The sequence below is a fragment of the Palaemon carinicauda genome, chromosome 7, assembly GCF_036898095.1.
Source record: "Palaemon carinicauda isolate YSFRI2023 chromosome 7, ASM3689809v2, whole genome shotgun sequence".
NCBI classification, from domain to species: Eukaryota; Metazoa; Arthropoda; class Malacostraca; order Decapoda; family Palaemonidae; genus Palaemon; species Palaemon carinicauda.
The window spans coordinates 161,393,672-161,412,169 of NC_090731.1; the positions used below are offsets into that span (position 1 = coordinate 161,393,672).

The 18,498-nt window shown below is 49.6% G+C and overlaps 1 protein-coding gene across 1 annotated transcript in view; it reads left to right on the forward strand.

Moving 5' to 3' along the window:
* LOC137644114 (outer dense fiber protein 2-like) overlaps positions 1-18,498 on the forward strand; it is a 101,045-nt gene that overhangs the window by 23,033 nt on the left and 59,514 nt on the right. The window contains exons 3-4 of the mRNA XM_068377077.1: positions 17,922-17,993; positions 18,160-18,231. Of these exons, the coding sequence (XP_068233178.1) occupies positions 17,922-17,993; positions 18,160-18,231 (144 nt within the window). The remainder of the gene's footprint in view (positions 1-17,921; positions 17,994-18,159; positions 18,232-18,498) is intronic.

Below are 18,498 nucleotides of genomic sequence, written 5' to 3' on the forward strand. Positions count from 1 at the left end.
AACCCTCTGAGGGGCTCGCCCCATGCTAACAGATGCGCCTGATCTTCGTTGGTTCCTGGGCACATCCATAGAGGTGGGGGAGCTCACCTCCTACAACCCATAGAGTAGATACAAGGGACCAACTGGGTACATCGATCCTATTTCAAAGTGTTTGGGCTTGGAGCGGCTCTCCTCTCGCTCCGATGCTTTTGCCCTTTTTTGACCAGTCACTTGGTGGTGTGAATAAGTGATAACACCACCGTAGAGACATAGGTAATAAATGAGGCAGTACTGTTTCTCTGCAGCTTTTCCAACGGAAACTAAAGATCCACGAATGGGCAGTGCTCGACCCCATCACTCTAACAGGCTGCTTGATTCGAGGGCAGGCAAACTTAGTAAGAGGATGTAAATCATTGTCTTAGAATTGTCTTTGCATCCTCAGATAGAGCAAGACCCTAACTTTTTGGGGTTCTCCGATAGTCGACCTGTTCACAGCGTCATTAATTGCAAGCTTCTGATTTCATCTCACCAATGCTAGACCCAGAACCAGCATTCAAGCATGCCCTCCAGTATCCCCGGGACAGCATCGACATTAAGCTTTTTTGTTGTTCTGCCAGATAAGGAGTGTCTTGAATCAAGTCAGGTCCACACTCAACTCAGTATGACTCTGATAGGGCCAAGAGGGCCCTAAGTAGAATGGTACCCAAACCATCTAGTCCTCTTGAGGCTCTAAGTGTATTGCCTCCTCTTTCTAACATGTTCTGCTACCCACATGCCCAGAGATCCCACAACTCATTTGAATCACTTTGGGTTCACACAGAGGTTATCCAGCAACTCCTCTCAGAGACAGGCTTTTCGCACGAAGTTGAGCCAGAGATGTTAGGATATTTCTGGGAATCATCAACTTCCGTGTGCCAAACCAAGTGGGCCATCTTCTGTGGTTTGGGATGGGGGCTTTCTCTTCTCAGAGCCTCTGTGCCATGGTTAACCAAATTTTTACTTTACCTGAGAAGAGAAAACTTCTGCATCGTATTTTCAATGAAAGGCCATCACTTAGCATTAAAATCAGGTCTTTAGGGAGAAAGGAGTTGATATTTCCGCTCTCCAGGCTCATACGGAGTTTTGAACAGTCCTGTTCTCTGAGAGAAGTGAGACCACCATCCTTAGATGTTAGTACTGTAACATCTCCCTGTCCCTGGAGAGGACACCATTGAGCTGTTGAGGCTTATCTCACACAGGAGCCTTCTCTCAAATGGGTTTCTTGCTTGCATTAGCCTCTGACAGGAGAGTTAGCAAGCTTCATGGGCTCTCCTTTAGCAATACTTATGCCAAACATTAAGGACAAGTCTCGTCCCCAAGGTTTTAGCTAAAACCCAGAATCCATCAGTTCTCGACTCTAAGATTCCTTCTTAGATCGCGAGCCATAGAGATGTAACCAACGTTCTTGATCAGCTACTAATGAGTTCTGTAAGGCTACTTGACTGCTACCCTAAGCATACACAAACAACTCTACCTGACCTGCAGGTCCTCTTCCTCAACACGAGGAGAGTGAAAAAGAAGGTAACTAAATACGATCTTCTCTTGGCTGGGGGAAGTCATTAGCTGTACACATTTGCCACCCTCACTACCTGCTCTAGGTGGAGCTTGGGGTAAAACTTATGATTTAAGGGGAGTGGGTACAACCGTGTCATACTGTAAGAATCTTTCTGTGGCACAGGTGCTCCAGGCAGGTGTGTGGAAACGTCAGACAACATTTACTGCCCGTTACTGGCCGGAATCGACCCTAAGGTCCCTAGACACCTTTCGCTAGGACCTGTAGTAGCTACACAGTAGGGTGTTGGCAAAGCTTCTTTGGCTCCTTTCAGTAGACATTTTAGCATTGGATCGAGGATGGAGGTTACATGTTATACTGGGATGAAAGTGAAGATTGACTGTCCCTTTTCGTTTACTTTCCTCTTCCCCTTTATTGAGGTACAGCATTAGAAACCCTGTCAACTGGAATTGATTCATTTGCAGGCAAGCCTCACTTTACTTGTAGCTTTTCTATTACATGTTATATGTTGCGGTGGCCTATATGAAATGTCCCTGCTTGGTGATCTGCCAGACTGGGGTTAGACCCCTGCTCAAGCTCGATAGTTTCTTGTAGTCTGCAACGTCACCATCATTGTGAGCTAAGGATAGGGGTTTGGGGAAGGCTATAGTTCTACCTGCTGAGTCATCAGCAGTCATTGCCTCACCCTCTCAGGTCCTAGCTTGAAGGAGGGGGCTTGGGGGCTGATGATATGTGTATATATATGATCAGTCTCTAGGTCATTGTCACTGTCCATTGCCTCTGCTACTTATGAGCGACAGATGTCATTCCACACACTCCTTATGAGGAGTGTGTTGTAACCATCAAACACATTATTATACATATGGCTCACAGTTGGAACCAGGCAAATCCACTGATTTACTGTACATATGCCTTGTTGTAATGATGCTGAGATTATCTGCTCTGCATCCTTTATTGCTCTGGTTATGGACCCGATAGTGTTGTCAAATCACTGGTGCACGAGGTGTAAAGGAACCTTAACTCTGCACAACTTAAAAGGGACCGAGATCTTAGTAACCCCTGGATAAGTTTCCAGCCTCTTTGAAGGGGCATTCTTCCCACCTAAGTAAGGAGATAATTTGTATTATTCCTAACCATACAAACCTGATTCCTTTACTCATACTTTCCCGTCATCACCAATCCCTAGAAAGTCCCAGCTGCAATCAAAGGGACTGCTCAGTGAGCAAGCAGAGGGTCAGGCTTCCCCACCCCTGGCTGGTAATTACTGGCCACCTATTTACACCTTGTTATAAATGTTTTAACTGCTGTGTTCTCCTATGTAAAGGACTCAGGTTTGCATAGTTAGGAAAAATACAATTGTTCCGTAACCGAAATACAAACCACGCTATTTACATTGGGTTTACCTTTTAGCGCAGCTGAAATGACGAGCCAATAGTTTTAACGAGGGTTAATTACCCCCGCGCTTGTTAGCGGGGGGTGGGGGAAGGGTAGCTTGCTACCCCTCCCCCCTCTACACACCAGTGACTTGCTTCACTTCACTTTTGGCTCGGCGGTGATCAGACGTGTCTGCTCATCGTCCTCGTGACAGCCTTTAATTTTCTGCTTTCTCTTTACAGCGTGTGTGTTGGTTGGAAGTTGACCTTCATTATTATTACTTTACAATGCGTACATGCCCTGGAGTTGCCGGTCATCCTTGTGGGACTTTCATGTCGGACGTAACTACGGACCCGCACACCCTTTGCCCTCAATGTCTGGGCCGACGGTGTGACCAGGAGAACATGTGCCGTGAGTGCAGGGAGTGGTCTGCCTCCCAGTGGGAGAGGTTTGGCCGTCGGCGTAAGAAGAAGTCCAGGAGAGACCGTTCTCCTTCGGGGTTAGCCTTGAAGGAGGAAGGTTCTCGGGACTCTTCTTCCGCCGCCCAAACCTCCTCCGAAGCTCCCCCTCGTCCGTCTCCTAAGGAGAGTCGGCCGAGTGGTAGCGCAGGCCCTAGTTCTGTTTCCCGACCTTGGGTGGGGGGAGAGGGCGTCGCCTCCCATAGCGAGGCGGTTCCCCCTCCTCCTCCGGGGGAGGTTATTGATAATGCCTTAACCAATGATGATCTTTTGCAGATTTGGTCGTCCCAGGGGCTTAAGGGCTTGCCCTCCAGGGTCGCCTTTATTGACCTTGTCTCGTTGGGGGCCGCTGTTAAGCAGTTGCCGGCGGTAGCAGAGGTAGACCCTCTGTCTATTGTCGACGTCGTGGTGACAGAGGCCTCCGACGTGGCTGGGCAATCCTCCGCAGGTGCTGTTGCGGATGATGGTGCTAAGGGCTCTCCTCCCCCTTCCGTACATCCTTCGAAGGGGGAAGTGAGTCCTTCGGTCTCTGCTGCTGCTCAGCTTCCTTCTGAGGGAAGTGCTTTGACGGAGACTCCCCTTCGGAGGACCGATGGTCCCGACGATCTTCCCTGAGGCCACCTCCGCCGTAAGCCTCACCGTCCGCTACGCCGCAAGGGCCTTCCTTCCCTTTACAAGGGGGTTAAGAGGCGCCTTTTTGGGCCGTCTTCCTCCGAGGGGTACTCTCCTCGTCAGCCTCAACCTACAGCTCCGTCTTCCTTGGACCTCTCTGCAGACCGTTCACCAACTCCTGCCAGATCTTCGCCTTCTGGAGAACTCGTCACCCGACGGGCAACTGTCCCTTCGGGGCAAAGGGATCCTTCCCTTCCATGAGCAGTGCTAGCGCACAGGCGCTCTCCTGCTCGTCAGCGCTCTCCTGCTCGCCAGCGCTCTCCTGATCGTCAGCGCTCTCCTGCTCGTCGGCGATCTCCTGCTCGTCGGCGATCTCCTGCTCGTCGGCGCTCTCCTGCTCGTCGGCGCTCTCCTGAAGTTCGCCCTCCTCGCCAGCGCTCTCCTGCTCGTCAGCTCTCTTCTGAGCGTCAGCGCTTATTTGAGGACCATCGCCCTGCGGTCTCTGACCATCCTACAGTTCCTGCTGAGCTCCCTGCTCACCATCTGCCTGATCCTGTGGCTACGCAACATCGTTCTGCGCGTGTGTCGAAAGCACATGTTCGCCAACGCGCCAGCGATCTTCCAGTTCCTGCTCGTGAACGCGCCGCGCCACCTGTCCTCGCCGCGCCACCTGTCCTTTCACAGGACACGCGTCGACCTTCTGCTCGCCAGCGATCACCTACGCGTCAGCGATCACCTGCTCGCCAGCGCGCACAGGCGGTTTTAGTATCGCCTATTTACCAGCGTTCTCCCACACGTCAACGATCGCCTACGCGCCAGCGTTCACCTGCTCGCCAGCGTTCACCTGCTCGCCAGCGTTCACCTGCTCGTCAGCGCGCACAGGCGATTTTAGTATCGCCTATTCAACAGCGTTCTACGCGTCAGCGATCACCTGTCTCTTGGCGATCTCCGGACCGCCCGCGTGTGTTACAGCCGGCGCGCCAACGTTCTCCAACGCTTCTGAAGGAACATGGTTCCCCGGCTACTAGCTCGCCATCGCGCGATCGCTCACCTGCGCATGCTGCTCGCCATCGCTCGCCAACGCGTCGACATGCCACAACGCGCCATCGCCAACCTGCGCGTCAGCGCTCACCAGCTCATCATCGATCGCCTGTGGATCTACATCGCCAGCGGTCTTCCTCACCCACGCGGCAGCGCGTTTCCTCGCCGTCGCGCCAACGCTTGCATTCGCCGCCTCGGACGCGCGTTCATTCACCTGCCCACCCTCGCGCCCACTCGCCTGCGCGCCCGCGCGGTCGTTCGCCTGCGCGCCCGCGCGGTCGTTCGCCTGCGCGCCCGCTCGTCTGTGCGCCCGTGCGCCCGCGCGACCGCTCGCCTGCGCGCCAGCGCGATCATCCACCTGCGTGCACGCGCGATCGCTCGCCCGCGCGACCATTCGCCCTCGCACGACCATCGTTCGCAGCGAATTCCGCAGCCGGTGGTAGCAGCAGGAACGCGTGTTCCTAGACGACGCTCGGGATTGCCTCCACCCAAACACAGGTTGGTAGTGCAGGACGAGGAGAGGTTAGTACATCATTCTTCCCCACCTTCTTTTCAGGCAGGTACCGTGGTGTCCGCTCCAAAGGATCGCCCGATCCCTTTCCCTTTAGCGAGGATTTCGGACTCTGTGTCCTTGGAGCAACAGACTTGGTTTGGTCCTCTGGCACGGGCGTTAGTGAGGGTTATGAAACCAGCACTCGCCGACCAGGGTAACGAACCAACGGCTGTCTCTCCGACGCTGAAGAGAAAGAGAGGAGTGGACTTCATGGTGACTTCCCCCAGGGCGAAGTTGGTTCCCAAGAGGTCGGTCGCGAAGGCCCCTTCTCCTGCACGAGTGCTTTCTCCTTCTCCTGTGGACGAAGCCTATCCGTCCTCAGGTGAGTCCAGTGGGGCGGTAGTCTTCCCCTCGGCACCAGGGGGGGAGACTTCGCTTCATGCAGGAGAATCATCTCGTGAGGAAGGGGCCCCTCGAACCTCGTTGTTGGGATCCTGTATCCCTCCCAGGAGGGAATCCAAGGACTCCAAGACCGTCCCTAAATCCTCTGCAAGGATTCGTCAGGAACCCACGACTACCCGGGGGAATGTCCACGTGTCACCCCATGAAGAGATCCCTGGGGCAGGAGACTTAGCTGCCAGCCCGCAGGGAGGAGAACAGCAAGAATCCGAACATGCCTTCTGGCAGGTCCTAAGGCTGATAAGGCTACTTAACGGGCTTATGGATCCAGTCATCGCCCCCCATGAAGGCAAAGACACGATCTTGGATGAAGTGTTTGACGTTCGGAAGGCCCCTAAGACCAGTGCGGTTCTGCCCTGGTCTTGGGGTCTGAAGAGTGCCAGAGCTAGGGCCAACGCTCAGCTCGCACTTCTTGCCTCCTCCAGTCGTTCCATTGCCGGGAACAAGCTCATCCCTCCTCCTCGTCTTCAGCAGAGGAGGTATTTCGAGATCCTGGGTGAGCACAACCTCGCTCTTCCTCTCCATCACTCTGTGGAGGAGCTGGCGAAGGGAGTTCCCCTTGAGAAGCTCTCTGCCCGGCAGGTGTCGTTCTCGGCAGCAGAGATCCTTAGCCACGAGAAGGTCGCTAAGTGTGCCATGCAGGCCACTTCGTGGCTGGACTTTTGGCTAGGATCTCTGGGCATCCTATTGCGATCGGAGGACTTGTCCAAGGAGACCAATAGGAAGGCCCTGGAGACCTTCTTGCTCTCGGGCACCTGCTCCATCAAGTTTTTGGCGCACCAGGTTACCACCCTGTGGGCCAACTCGGTGTTGAAGCGTCGCGATGCTGTGTCCGAGAGATTCCATCCGAAGGTCCCCGCCGTGGATGTGTGTAGGCTCCGACATGCTTCCCTTCTAGGGGAGAACCTGTTTGAGCCTCAAGACATGGAGTGAACGGCTGAGAGGTGGAGGAAATCCAGCACGGACTCCCTCCTCCGTAGGGCCCTTACAACTCGGCCCTATAAGCCTCCAGCCCCGCCACAACAGCAGCAACAGCCTCGTAAGGCTCCCAAGCAGGCACCGGCAGTTAAGAATGTGGTGTCTAAGCCCCAGCCCTTTCCAGCCAAGGTCAAGAGGGGCAGTAAGTCCTCCAGGGGAAGTAAGACTCCTAGGGGTGGCGGCCGCGGCCGCAAGCCCTAGGGGTGGCAGTCCCCCTGCGTGTCAACCTGTGGGGGGATGCCTTCAGCGTTGCGTCCGCAGGTGGCAGCAACACGGGGCCGATGCTTGGACGGTTTCAGTGATCGGCCAAGGCTATCGCGTCCCGTTCACAACATCTCAACCTCCCCTGACAGCGAATCCAGTGTCGTTGAGCTCCTATGCCCCGGGATCAGCAAAGGGGCTGGCCCTTCAGGCCGAAGTCGAGACCATGCTCGAGAAGGGTGCTCTCCAGGAGGTCGTGGACGGCTCCCCAGGCTTCTTCAGTCGACTCTTTCTCTGGAGGCTGGAGACCCGTCATCGATCTCTCAGCTCTGAACAGGTTTGTCAAGCAGACCCGGTTCAGCATGGAGACAGCAGACACGGTCAGACTTGCGGTGAGACCACAAGACTTCATGTGCACACTGGATCTAAAGGACGCGTACTTCCAGATCCCAATCCATCCGTCTTCCAGGAAGTACCTGAGATTTTGCCTAGACAACAAGATCTACCAGTTCAAGGTGCTGTGTTTCGGTCTCTCCACAGCTCCTCAGGTGTTCACCAGAGTGTTCACCCTGATTTCATCTTGGGCGCACAGGAACGGCATTCGTCTCCTTCGTTATCTGGACGATTGGCTGATCCTAGCAGACTCGGAGTCGACCCTTCTTCGGCACCGAGACAGGCTTCTGGATCTTTGCCAGGATCTGGGGATCGTGGTAAACCTCGAGAAGTCCTCTCCGCAGCCGTCCCAACGACTGGTTTATCTAGGCATGCTAATAGACACCAATCTCCACAAAGCCTTTCCATCAGACGACCGGATAGCAAGACTGAGGAGGGTGGCGGAACCCTTCCTCAGGCGAGAAGAACTCCCCGCCCAATCGTGGTTGCGTCTCTTAGGACACCTATCATCCCTGGCCCGTCTGGTTCCAAACAGCCGCCTCAGGATGAGATCCCTTCAATGGCGGCTCAAGTCCCGGTGGAATCAAGAATCCGATTCCCCGGACATTCTGATCCCAATGGGGTCTCTGGAACAGACGGACTTGCGGTGGTGGCTGGTCGACGAGAACCTGCGGAAGGGAGTGAGTCTTCTCGTCCTCCCCACGGAATTGACTCTGTTTTCGGACGCGTCAAAAGAAGGGTGGGGGGCACACGTTCTGAACCAAAGGGCCTCAGGCCTTTGGTTAGAATCAGAAAAGTGCCTACACATCAACCTGCTAGAATTGAAGGCCGTCTTTCTGGCTCTTCAGCAGTTCCAACGGTCCCTGGCGGGTCACTCCGTGGTGATGATGAGCGACAACACCACGGTAGTGGCTTATATCAACAAGCAGGGAGGCACTTTTTCGCAACAGCTATCCCATCTTGCAGTAGAGACTCTGAGGTTGACCGAAACCCACTCGATAACACTATCAGCTCGCTTCATTCCTGGCAAGAGGAATGTGCTCGCCGACAGTCTGAGCAGAGCCTCGCAGATACGTAGTGAGTACCGAGTGGTCTTTGGATCCTCAGATAGCCAACAAAGTCCTGACTTTGTGGGGTTCCCCGACTGTGGACTTGTTCGCGACGGCCTTGAACTTCAAGCTGCCCCTGTACTGCTCCCCAGTCCCGGACCCCAAGGCACTCTAGCAAGATGCTTTCCAGCAACGGTGGGACAACATCGACGTGTACGCCTTCCCACCGTTCTGTCTGATGAGAAGGGTGCTCAACAGGACCAGACTATCGGTCAACTGTTCGATGACTCTGGTAGCTCCGCTATGGCATCACGCGGAATGGTTTCCGGACCTTCTGCAGCTCCTGACGGAACTCCCGAGGGAGCTTCCTCCACGACACGAGCTTCTCAGACAACCCCACTCCGGCGTCCCTCACAGGGCCGTAGCCTCGCTTCGGCTTCACGCCTGGAGACTATCCAGCGTCTCCTCGCGGAGAGAGGCTTTTCGCAACAGGTTGCGGAGAGAATGTCTCGGCACCTGCGAAGGTCCTCTGAGGGAGTCTACCAAGCAAAGTGGAGAGTCTTTTGTGGTTGGTGTCGTGGAAGGGGTATCTCTCCACTCGATGCCACTATTTCAGCAATAGCGCACTTCCTCGTGTATCTGCGGGAAGAAATGCGCCTTTCTGTCTCGGCAGTGAAAGGCTATCGCTCAGCCTTAAGCTTGGCCTTCAGATTGAAGGGCGTGGATATTTCTTCATCGCTAGAACTCTCTTTACTCATATGTAGCTATGAGCTTACCTGCCCCCAGTCGAAAGTGAGACCCCCTCCTTGGAACATGGTTCGAGTCCTCAGGTCTCTTAAGAGACCTCCCTTCGAGCCATTACGCCAGGCCTCCGATCGCCATCTGTCTTGGAAGACGGCTTTCCTACTCGCCTTGGCTTCGGCCAAGCGGGTTAGTGAACTTCATGGTCTCTCGTACGACATCGCCCATTCAAGGGGATGGGGGGAGGTAACGTTCAGGTTCGTCCCTGAGTTTGTTGCCAAGACTCAGAATCCTGGAGTGCCGGATCCTCGGTTCGACTCTTTCAGGATCGCGAGTCTCCGTTCTGTAACAATAGACCCAGACCAGCTGCTACTATGTCCAGTGAGGTGTCTGAGGCACTACTTGAAGCGAACGGCTGCAGTCCGTCCTCAAGTGCGAGCTTTGTTTGTGAGCACAGTCAGGACTAAGAGGAGGGTCACCAGGAACACCATCTCAGCTTGGATTCGAAGGGTTATCCACCATGCCCTGTATCCTGACCCTCCTCCGTCACGTCGCCCTCGGGCCCACGATGTCAGGGGTATTACTACATCCCTGGCCTTCAAGAGAAACTTCTCTGTGACGCAGGTACTTCAAGCTGGGGTCTGGAAGCGTCAAACGACCTTCACAGCCCACTACCTGCAAGACGTGACCCACAGGAGCCTCGATACGTTTTCTATCGGCCCTGTGGTGGCTGCACAACAGCTGGTCTAACCTCAGGCTCCTTTTTGGACAAGTAGCAGTAGGTTGAGGGCGTTGTTACCCAGTCTTAGTCTGCATGAATGAAAGAGTATGTCTGACCCTTACTTCTTTCTTCATTCTCCCCTCTCTTGGGGAAGCAGCATCCTGGTCCTCGCATAGCTGACCTCGACCTCTGCAGGTAACCCATGCTTCCTTGTGCTCCTAGTATTAAGCTTAATGCTGTTGCGTCTCCCATACCCTGACGAGGTGGTATTGGGAACGTCCTATCCTAGAATTCCTATCTGAAGGTCTCAAGGTCAACTTCATAGGACGAGTCACACTCTCCTCCACACACTGCTTATGTAGGCCACTCGTTCCTAGCGATGCTAGGAACTTGTGAGGTACAGGGGCTCCCTCTCTCTTGTGCTGCTCACTGAGGGATCGAGCCCCCGGGCAAGCCGAAGTCAGTAAGGCTGGGGACTTACCACCCTTCCTAAGGGGTAAGTCACCCAATGTAAATAGCGTGGTTTGTATTTCGGTTACGGAACAAATGACAAATTCGAAGATAATTTGTATTTTTCCTAACCATACAAACCTTAGCTATTTACACATATGTGCCCGCCATCCCTGACCCCCAAGTCAAGTCCTACCTCTAAGTGAAGTGAAGCAAGTCACCGGTGTGTGGAGGGGGGAGGGGTAGCAAGCTACCCTTCCCCCACCCCCCCCCGCTAACTAGCGCGGGGGGTAATTAACCCTCGTTAAAACTATTGGCTCGTCATTTCAGCTGCGCTAAAAGGTAAACCCAATGTAAGTAGCTAAGGTTTGTATGGTTAGGAAAAATACAAATTATCTTCGAATTTGTCATATTATCTCCAAAATTTGCCATATTACTTTAAAATTTTGTTATTTTTAAATATTAAACTTAGCCGGTGAATATATAATAGCTGACGTCTCCGACGGCTCGACAGATTCCAAAAACTCGCGAGCGATCGCCATGAAGGTTGCGGGTGTGCCCACCAGCGCCGACTATCGACCAGATACCGCATATACTTGTAAACAGCTTCAGTTCTTCTCTGTCGGTCTTGTCGATAAGTTGGTTCCACTCGCTTTATGACCTCGAGTTTTCTACCGAATTGGTGAAGTACTTGGTTTTGGTTTTATTGCTTTCGCCGTGTTGGATTATTCAATTCTATCTTCAAAAGAAATGCTTTTGAAAGGAGAGGAAAAGTGTTTTGCCCTTGCTCTTTTTTTTTTTTTATCTCTGGTTTTTCCATTGAGTAAGGATGGCCGACCCTTCCCTCAGTGTACGGAAGTGTGTTTAAGGCTTTTAGTAATTATTTTATCACGTTATAAATTATTGTTGGTATTTTTTTAGATTTTCCTCTATATATTTTATATCTCACCCGCCTTTATTAGGCCTCTTCGATTAGCTTTCCATTTATACTAAACATCAAGATAAATTTTATGTTTTGTTTATATGCGGCCGTTACCTATTCCTTGTAGGCGGTCCTAACTTGGAAAACGAAGTTAAACAACGTTGAGCCCATTCAACTTTTATTTTTGTTAGGTTTAAATCAATTGCTCTGTAAGAGTTATGAAATGAATATTTTTTAGAAAATATTTTAAGAAATATATTCTTTGAATAGTCTTCGTGCTGTTTTTTTCAAAGATGAACTAACGTTTGGTTTATTTATGCTACGCAGTTTGCGCTCTATCGTTACGATAGAGAAAGAGAGAATCACGGTTTCACTTTGCAGAAAGAGTAAATCGATTTTGACGTTTTGTTCATTCTTCTTTCAAACTGAAGTGTTTTAGATACTAATTTAAAGGAACTTGTTAATTTTCAATTTCTTAGTCCTTTCAGTTTTTTCCTTTGGTCAAATAACCTGTTTATTGACGAAGGGTGAGTGGGCAATTCTCTTGTATGTGACAAGAGAGAGAGAGAGAGAGAGAAAAAGAGAGAACGATCCGATCTTTATTCTCGTCCCAAGTCTCTGTACAAGGAGTTTGGGAGCGAGTAACGTTGTTCTCGATTCAGTTTTTTTACTCTCGTCCCAAGTCTCTGTACGGGGAGAGAGGATAAAACGTTTTTAGTTTTTATTCTCGTCCCAAGGCACTGTACGGTGAGAGATTGAAAACGTAGTCTTTAGTGAACTAGTGTTTAGTCTCCTCCCCAGTCACTGACCCTTTTTAACTTTATATATTTCCGTTTTATTCGATATATATGTTTACTGATTTTTGCATGTGTGTTTCATTTTGTACTAATGTGCTTACATTATACGACTCATTTCGCAATTATAACCTTTTGATGTAAGGGAGAATTGCGTGCTTCAGGTAGAAATCAGTTTTATTCATGCCTAATGTGAAATTATTGAAAAATACGATATCAGTGAAGTAAGTGCAAAAAACATGTTCTGTGTTGCGGAGGGTTCGTTTGTTCGTGCTTGTCGCTCCCCTAGTCCGAGACCTCTTTCAGGCTCCCCTGCACCAGGGAGAAGTAATGTCGTAGGACTTAAGGGGACGAGAGGCTTTAACCAACGTACAGACGTTCCCTCTTTGGTATCGGACGTTTCTCGTCAAGATCGCCCTTACCATAAGACGGGTGAGACTGTGTTCTCCTCGTCATCCGAAGACTTTTCGCAAAAGAAACCTTGGCGCAAGGTCTCTAGACCCTTGAAGCGAAAGTCAGTCCCTTCAGGACAGGTCCAGCGTCCTGGCTGTGGCCATTGGGACAGCTCTGACCCTTTGCAGTCGTCGGAAGACTGTTTCGCCTATTAAACGCAAGCGTAACACGGGGTCCGAGGGTCGCGGTAAAGGCAATGTTTTGCCAACACAGACGTTACCATCGTCTCGGCCCGTTCCGACTCCCGTTGATCCTAAATGGGTTGTCCTGCAGGACATGCAGACTAAGCTTGCCTCCCTTATGGAGAAGTATGACGTTGAGCAGGTTCATGATGAACCTTCGATTTCGAGTCGCCGTTACGCTTAACGAGACTCTGGCCGTCAGCTGCCCAAACGAGCATTTACTCGTCCGTTTGACGTTAGTGCTGACGTTTCTTGTACTTTGAAACGTAATGTCAGTAGTTTTTCACGTCGGTCACGTGACATGGATCCTCCCTCGCTGCAGTCTCGTGTTGACTTTCAGCCGCTGCCGCAGTCTCGTGTTGACGTTCAGCCGCTGCCACAGTCTCGTGTTGACGTTCAGCCGCTGCCGCCGCAGCCCCGACCGGACGTTCGCCGACCTGCTCAGTTGCCTCGACTTGACGTTGAGCGTCAATCACCGCAGTCGAAGGTTGTTTTGCCTGCTCAGTCTATGCAGTCAAGGCAGTTCCGACGTGACGTCGAGCGTCAATCAACTTCAGTTGTTGTTGTTGGTCAGTCACAAGGATTTCAGTCCTTTCAGCAGCGGCGTGACGTCGCTTCCTCTACTGCTACTGCTGCTCCTTTGCTTGTTGACATTGCCTGTCAAGCGTTGCCGCCGCGGCAGGTCTCTCCTTTTCATGAGACTCGGCAATTGTCGGACGAGGTTCCTTCAGATGAGGAAGTTGCTGATCCTCCTCCTACTGATATTCCTTTGGGGACTTTGTCAGATGGAGAGGAGCCTAAAGCTGCTCCGCCCTCTATGGACTTTAAAAAAATCATGCTGATTTTTAAGGATCTTTGTCCGGACCATTTTGTAACTGCTGCTCCTCGTTCGCCTTCGTCAGAGTTTACACTAGGCCTAGCTACTTCGAAGCCGTTGTTTTCTAAGCTAGTGCTCTCTCGCTCTTCTAAGAGAGCTTTACGTTTGCTAGGCGACTGGTTGATCACCAGGAGGAGTTTGGGGGAGACAGCCTTTGCTTTCCCTCCTTTTAAACTGGCTTATAGAGCGAGCGTCTGGTATGACACGGGAGAAGTTCTCGGCTTGGGAGTTCCTGCCTCTGCCCAGGGAGACTTCTCAAGCCTCATAGACTCTCCCCGTCGCCTGGCCATGAGACGCTCCAAGATTTTATGGTCGGCTTCAGAGCTAGACCATCTCCTGTTAGGAGTTTTTCGAGCGTTTGAAGTTTTGATTTGTTGGATTGGTCCCTGGGAGCCTTAAGTAAGAAGGTCTCTCCAGCTGTCAATGTATTGCTGTACAATTATGTCATGCATGAACAAGGCTATCAGGGATGGCTCCAATGATCTGACAGCCACGTTCTCTGCAGGAACAAGGCTATCAGGGATGGCTCCAATGATCTGGCAGCCACGTTCACTGCAGGAGTACTTAAGATGTAAGTGCGCTCAATGTGTTCATTGTCAAGACAAACTTCACGATGAAGACTACCAAATCTGTCTTGGCAGCAGTAAGGGAAGGCGACTGGATGGTCTCTCTCGACCTTCAGGATGCATACTTCCACATCCCGATTCATCCAAACTTTCAACAACATCTGAGGTTTGTGGACGGGAAAGTAATGTACCAATGTCGAGCACTGTACTTCGGCCTCATTCCTGCTCCTCTTGTTTTTACAAGGCCCTTGCAAAATGTAGCAAGCTTTCTACATTTTTTGAGGATTCAGAGCCTCCCTTTATTTTGACGACTGGCTAATCAGGGCGTCGTCATTATATCGCTATCTGGAGAGCCTCTAATGGACATTAGACCTAACCAAGGAGCTAGGTCTCATAGTGAACGTAGAGAAGTCGTAACTTACAGTACCCCATCCCAGACTATTCTTTATTTGGGAATGGAGATACAGTGTCTGATTTTTCGGGCCTTTTCGTCTCCCACAAGAATGGAACAAGCTCTGTTAAAAGTCCTTCACTTGCAAGAGAAAAACAGTTGCTCTGTAAGAGTTTGAACTAGCCTCGTGGGAACTCTTTCATCGCTGGAGTAGTTTATCTCTCTGGGGAGACTCAACCTATGCCCTCTCCAATTTCACCTAAACCATTGGAACAAGGAGAAGGGCTTAGAGAGTATCTCTTTCCCAATCTCCAACTCAGTCTAGACATGTCTGACTTGGTGGGACAGCAACATCAGACTTCGAGAAGGTCTTTCTCTTGCGATCAAGAACCCAAACCATGTGTTGTTTTCAGATGCATCGGATTTGGGTTAGGGAGCTCCACTGGACAGTCTGGAATGCTCGGGTCTTTGATCCATGGATCAGAAGGAACTCCATTTAAGGCAAGTAACATCTCTCCTTTGGCGAGATTTGTGCAAGGAAAAATGAATGTCTTGGCGGACGGCCTCAGCAGAAGAGGACAAGTCATCTCCATGGAGTGGACGTTGCATAAGACTGTGTGCGAGAAGCTATGGATGACATGGGGTCAACCCACCATAGATCTTTTTGCGACTTCTCTGACAAAGAGGCTCTCGAATTACTGCTTTCCAGTTCCAGATCCAGAGGCAGCCCACATAGACGCTTTCCTGCTGGACTGGTCTCACCTGGACGTTTATGCCTTTCCACCTTTCAAGATCCTAAACAAGGTGCTGCAGAAGTTCACCTCTCACCAAGGGACCAGGTTGACATTGGTTGCTCCACTCTGGCCCGCGAGAGAGTGGTTCACAGAGGTACTTCAATGGCTGGTAGACGTTCCAAGGAGTCTGCCTTTAAGGATGGATCTCTTACGGCAGCCCCTCGTAAGGAGTCTTCATCAAAGCCTCCCCGCGCTTTGTCTGACTGCCTTCAGACTATCGAAAGACTCGCAAGAGCTCGAGGATTTTCGAAGGAGGCAGCCAGAGCGATTGCGAGGGCTAGGAGAGCATCTACCATCAAGGTCTACCAGTCGAAGTGGGAGGTCTTTAGAGACTGGTGCAAGTCATCATCCATTTCCTCTTCCAGTACCTCTGTAGCCCAAATTGCAGACTTTCTCCTGCATCTGAGAAATGTTCGCTCCCTCTCTGCTCCCACTATTAAGGGTTACAGGAGCATGTTGGCTTCTGTGTTCAGACATAGAGGTTTAGATCTGTCCATAATAAAGATCTCCAAGATCTCCTTAAGTCCTTCGAGACCTCTAAGGAGCGTCGTATGGCAACTCCTGGGTGGAACTTAGACGTGGTCCTAAGGTTCCTAATGTCCGACAGGTTTGAGCCATTACATTCAGCCTCCCTGAAGGATCTCACCCTCAAGACGCTTTTTTTGGTGTGCTTGGCTTCGGCTAAAAGGGTCAGTGAGATCCATGCCTTTAGTAAAAACATTGGCTTCTCTACAGATAAAGCCACATGTTCGCTTCAGCTTGGTTTCTTGGCCAAAAATGAACTGCCTTCTCGTCCTTGGCCTAAATCTTTTGATATACCTTGCCTATCAGAGATCGTAGGCAACGAGGTTGAAAGAGTACTGTGTCCAGTTAGAGCTCTTAAGTTCTATTTAGCTCGTACCAGATCCTTACGAGGTGGATCTGAGGCCTTATGGTGCTCCGTTAAGAAGCCCTCATTGCCTATGTCTAAAAATGCTTTATCGTATTTTATTAGATTTTTAATCCGAGAGGCTCATTCTCACTTAAGTGAAAAAGATCGTTGTTTACTTAAGGTCAAGACGCACGAAGTAAGAGCGATAGCAACTTCCGTGGCTTTTAAGCAAAACAGATCTCTGCGAAGTATTATGGACGCGACCTTTTGGAGGAGCAAGTCGGTGTTCGCTTCATTTTACTTAAAAGACGTCCAGACTCTTTATGAGGACTGCTACACACTGGGTCCATTCGTTGCAGCGAGTGCAGTAGTGGGTGAGGGTTCTACCACTACATTCCCTTAATCCCAATATCCTTTTAATCTTCTCTTGAAATGTTTTTAATCTTGTCTTGGGTTGTACGGAAGACTGAGAAGTCTTTCGCATCCTTTTTGATTTGGCGGGTGGTCAAATGTCATTTCTTGAGAGCGCCCAGATTAAGGGTTTTGATGAGGTCCTGTTGTATGGGTGGTCGCCCTGGATATAACAGCTCCTGGGAGTCTTTCAGCATTCTGAGAGGATGGCTGGGCTTTGTGAGGAAAGCGGACTAATAAGGCAGAGTAATCGTCAGAGTCAGCTTCCTTACCAGGTACCTATATTTAATTGGGTTTTGTTATGATATAATTGTCAAAAACTCTAAGCATATACGCCTTTATTGTATTAATACAGGTCTCTACCCACCACCATGGGTGTGAATCAGCTATTATATATTCACCTGCTAAGTTTAATATTTAAAAATTATATTTTGATTATAAAATAAATTTTTGAATATACTTACCCGGTGAATATATAAATTAAAGGCCCTCCCTTCCTCCCCGATAGAGACCTAGGGGACTGAGAAGAACTGGAGCTGTTTACAAGTATATGCGGTATCTGGCCGATAGTCGGCGCTGGTGGGCACACCCGCAACCTTCATGGCGATCGCTCGCGAGTTTTTGGAATCTGTCGAGCCGTCGGAGACGTCAGCTATTATATATTCACCGGGTAAGTATATTCAAAAATTTATTTTATAATCAAAATATCATATTTTGCCAGAGTTCCTCTTATCAATGTCGTCATCTGTGTCCTTTTTTCATCACACCCCTTATTGTCCCATATCCAAACTAACTCTTATCTATTCCATCTGTTTTGTTCAAACTATTTGATGTGTAAGTAGGGTCTTATTTAACAAAATGTATATAATTTCATTATACTTTAATGTAACATTGCATTTCAAACGCATATTAAAGGGTGTATGTTGTAATGGGTATACAGCAAGGTGATCGATAACTCCTTATGTGCTTTCTCACTTATTTTCTCTCTTTCCTTTCTTTTCATACATATATGTCCAAGTCTGCTTTATGTAATCACAGATATAATATGCACAATTGGAGTAATATCACTGTATTTGAAATTTCATTGTTGATAACTTATGCAAATTGCAATGTCTTTTGGTAGATACTGCTTTTATTCTGCAATCTTGCTCTTTTTCAGGAAGAAAGTTTTTATCGTCATAGGAGAGTCTTCTCGAATCCAGAGCTCAAAATGCATTCATCTACTTTACAGGTACTGTACTGTGTAAAGTAACAAATAAGTAAACTTACACTGTATTACACTATACCTTGTTAGATATTATAATTTAATATATATTATACTTAGATATTGATTTTAGAGAAAACTAGGGATTTAAGTTTTGAAAGTCACCATCCTTTTTTCTTTCATTTTCTTGCAGACAAGACTTGAGGACAATGAACAGCAGCAGCATTCCTTACAGCATCTTTACAATGAAGCGAGAATTTTAAAGGTTTGAGTTAACTAATATATTTTGCCAGTTAGAAATTAATTTTTTTTAAGCCATGGTTATTGCATACAATATAAACCCATTGCTTTTTCATAGCGTTATGTGCATCTGTAAAATCCCCCAAACACTCCCCACTTAATGGAAGGAAGGATCTCCCATTCTTTGGGGGTTAATGCATGTGTATATTGTTACATAGTTCTTCTAGAGGCAGATAACATATATTTGTTCCTACACTTGATACAAGCCTTCATTCTTTACTATAGGAGATAT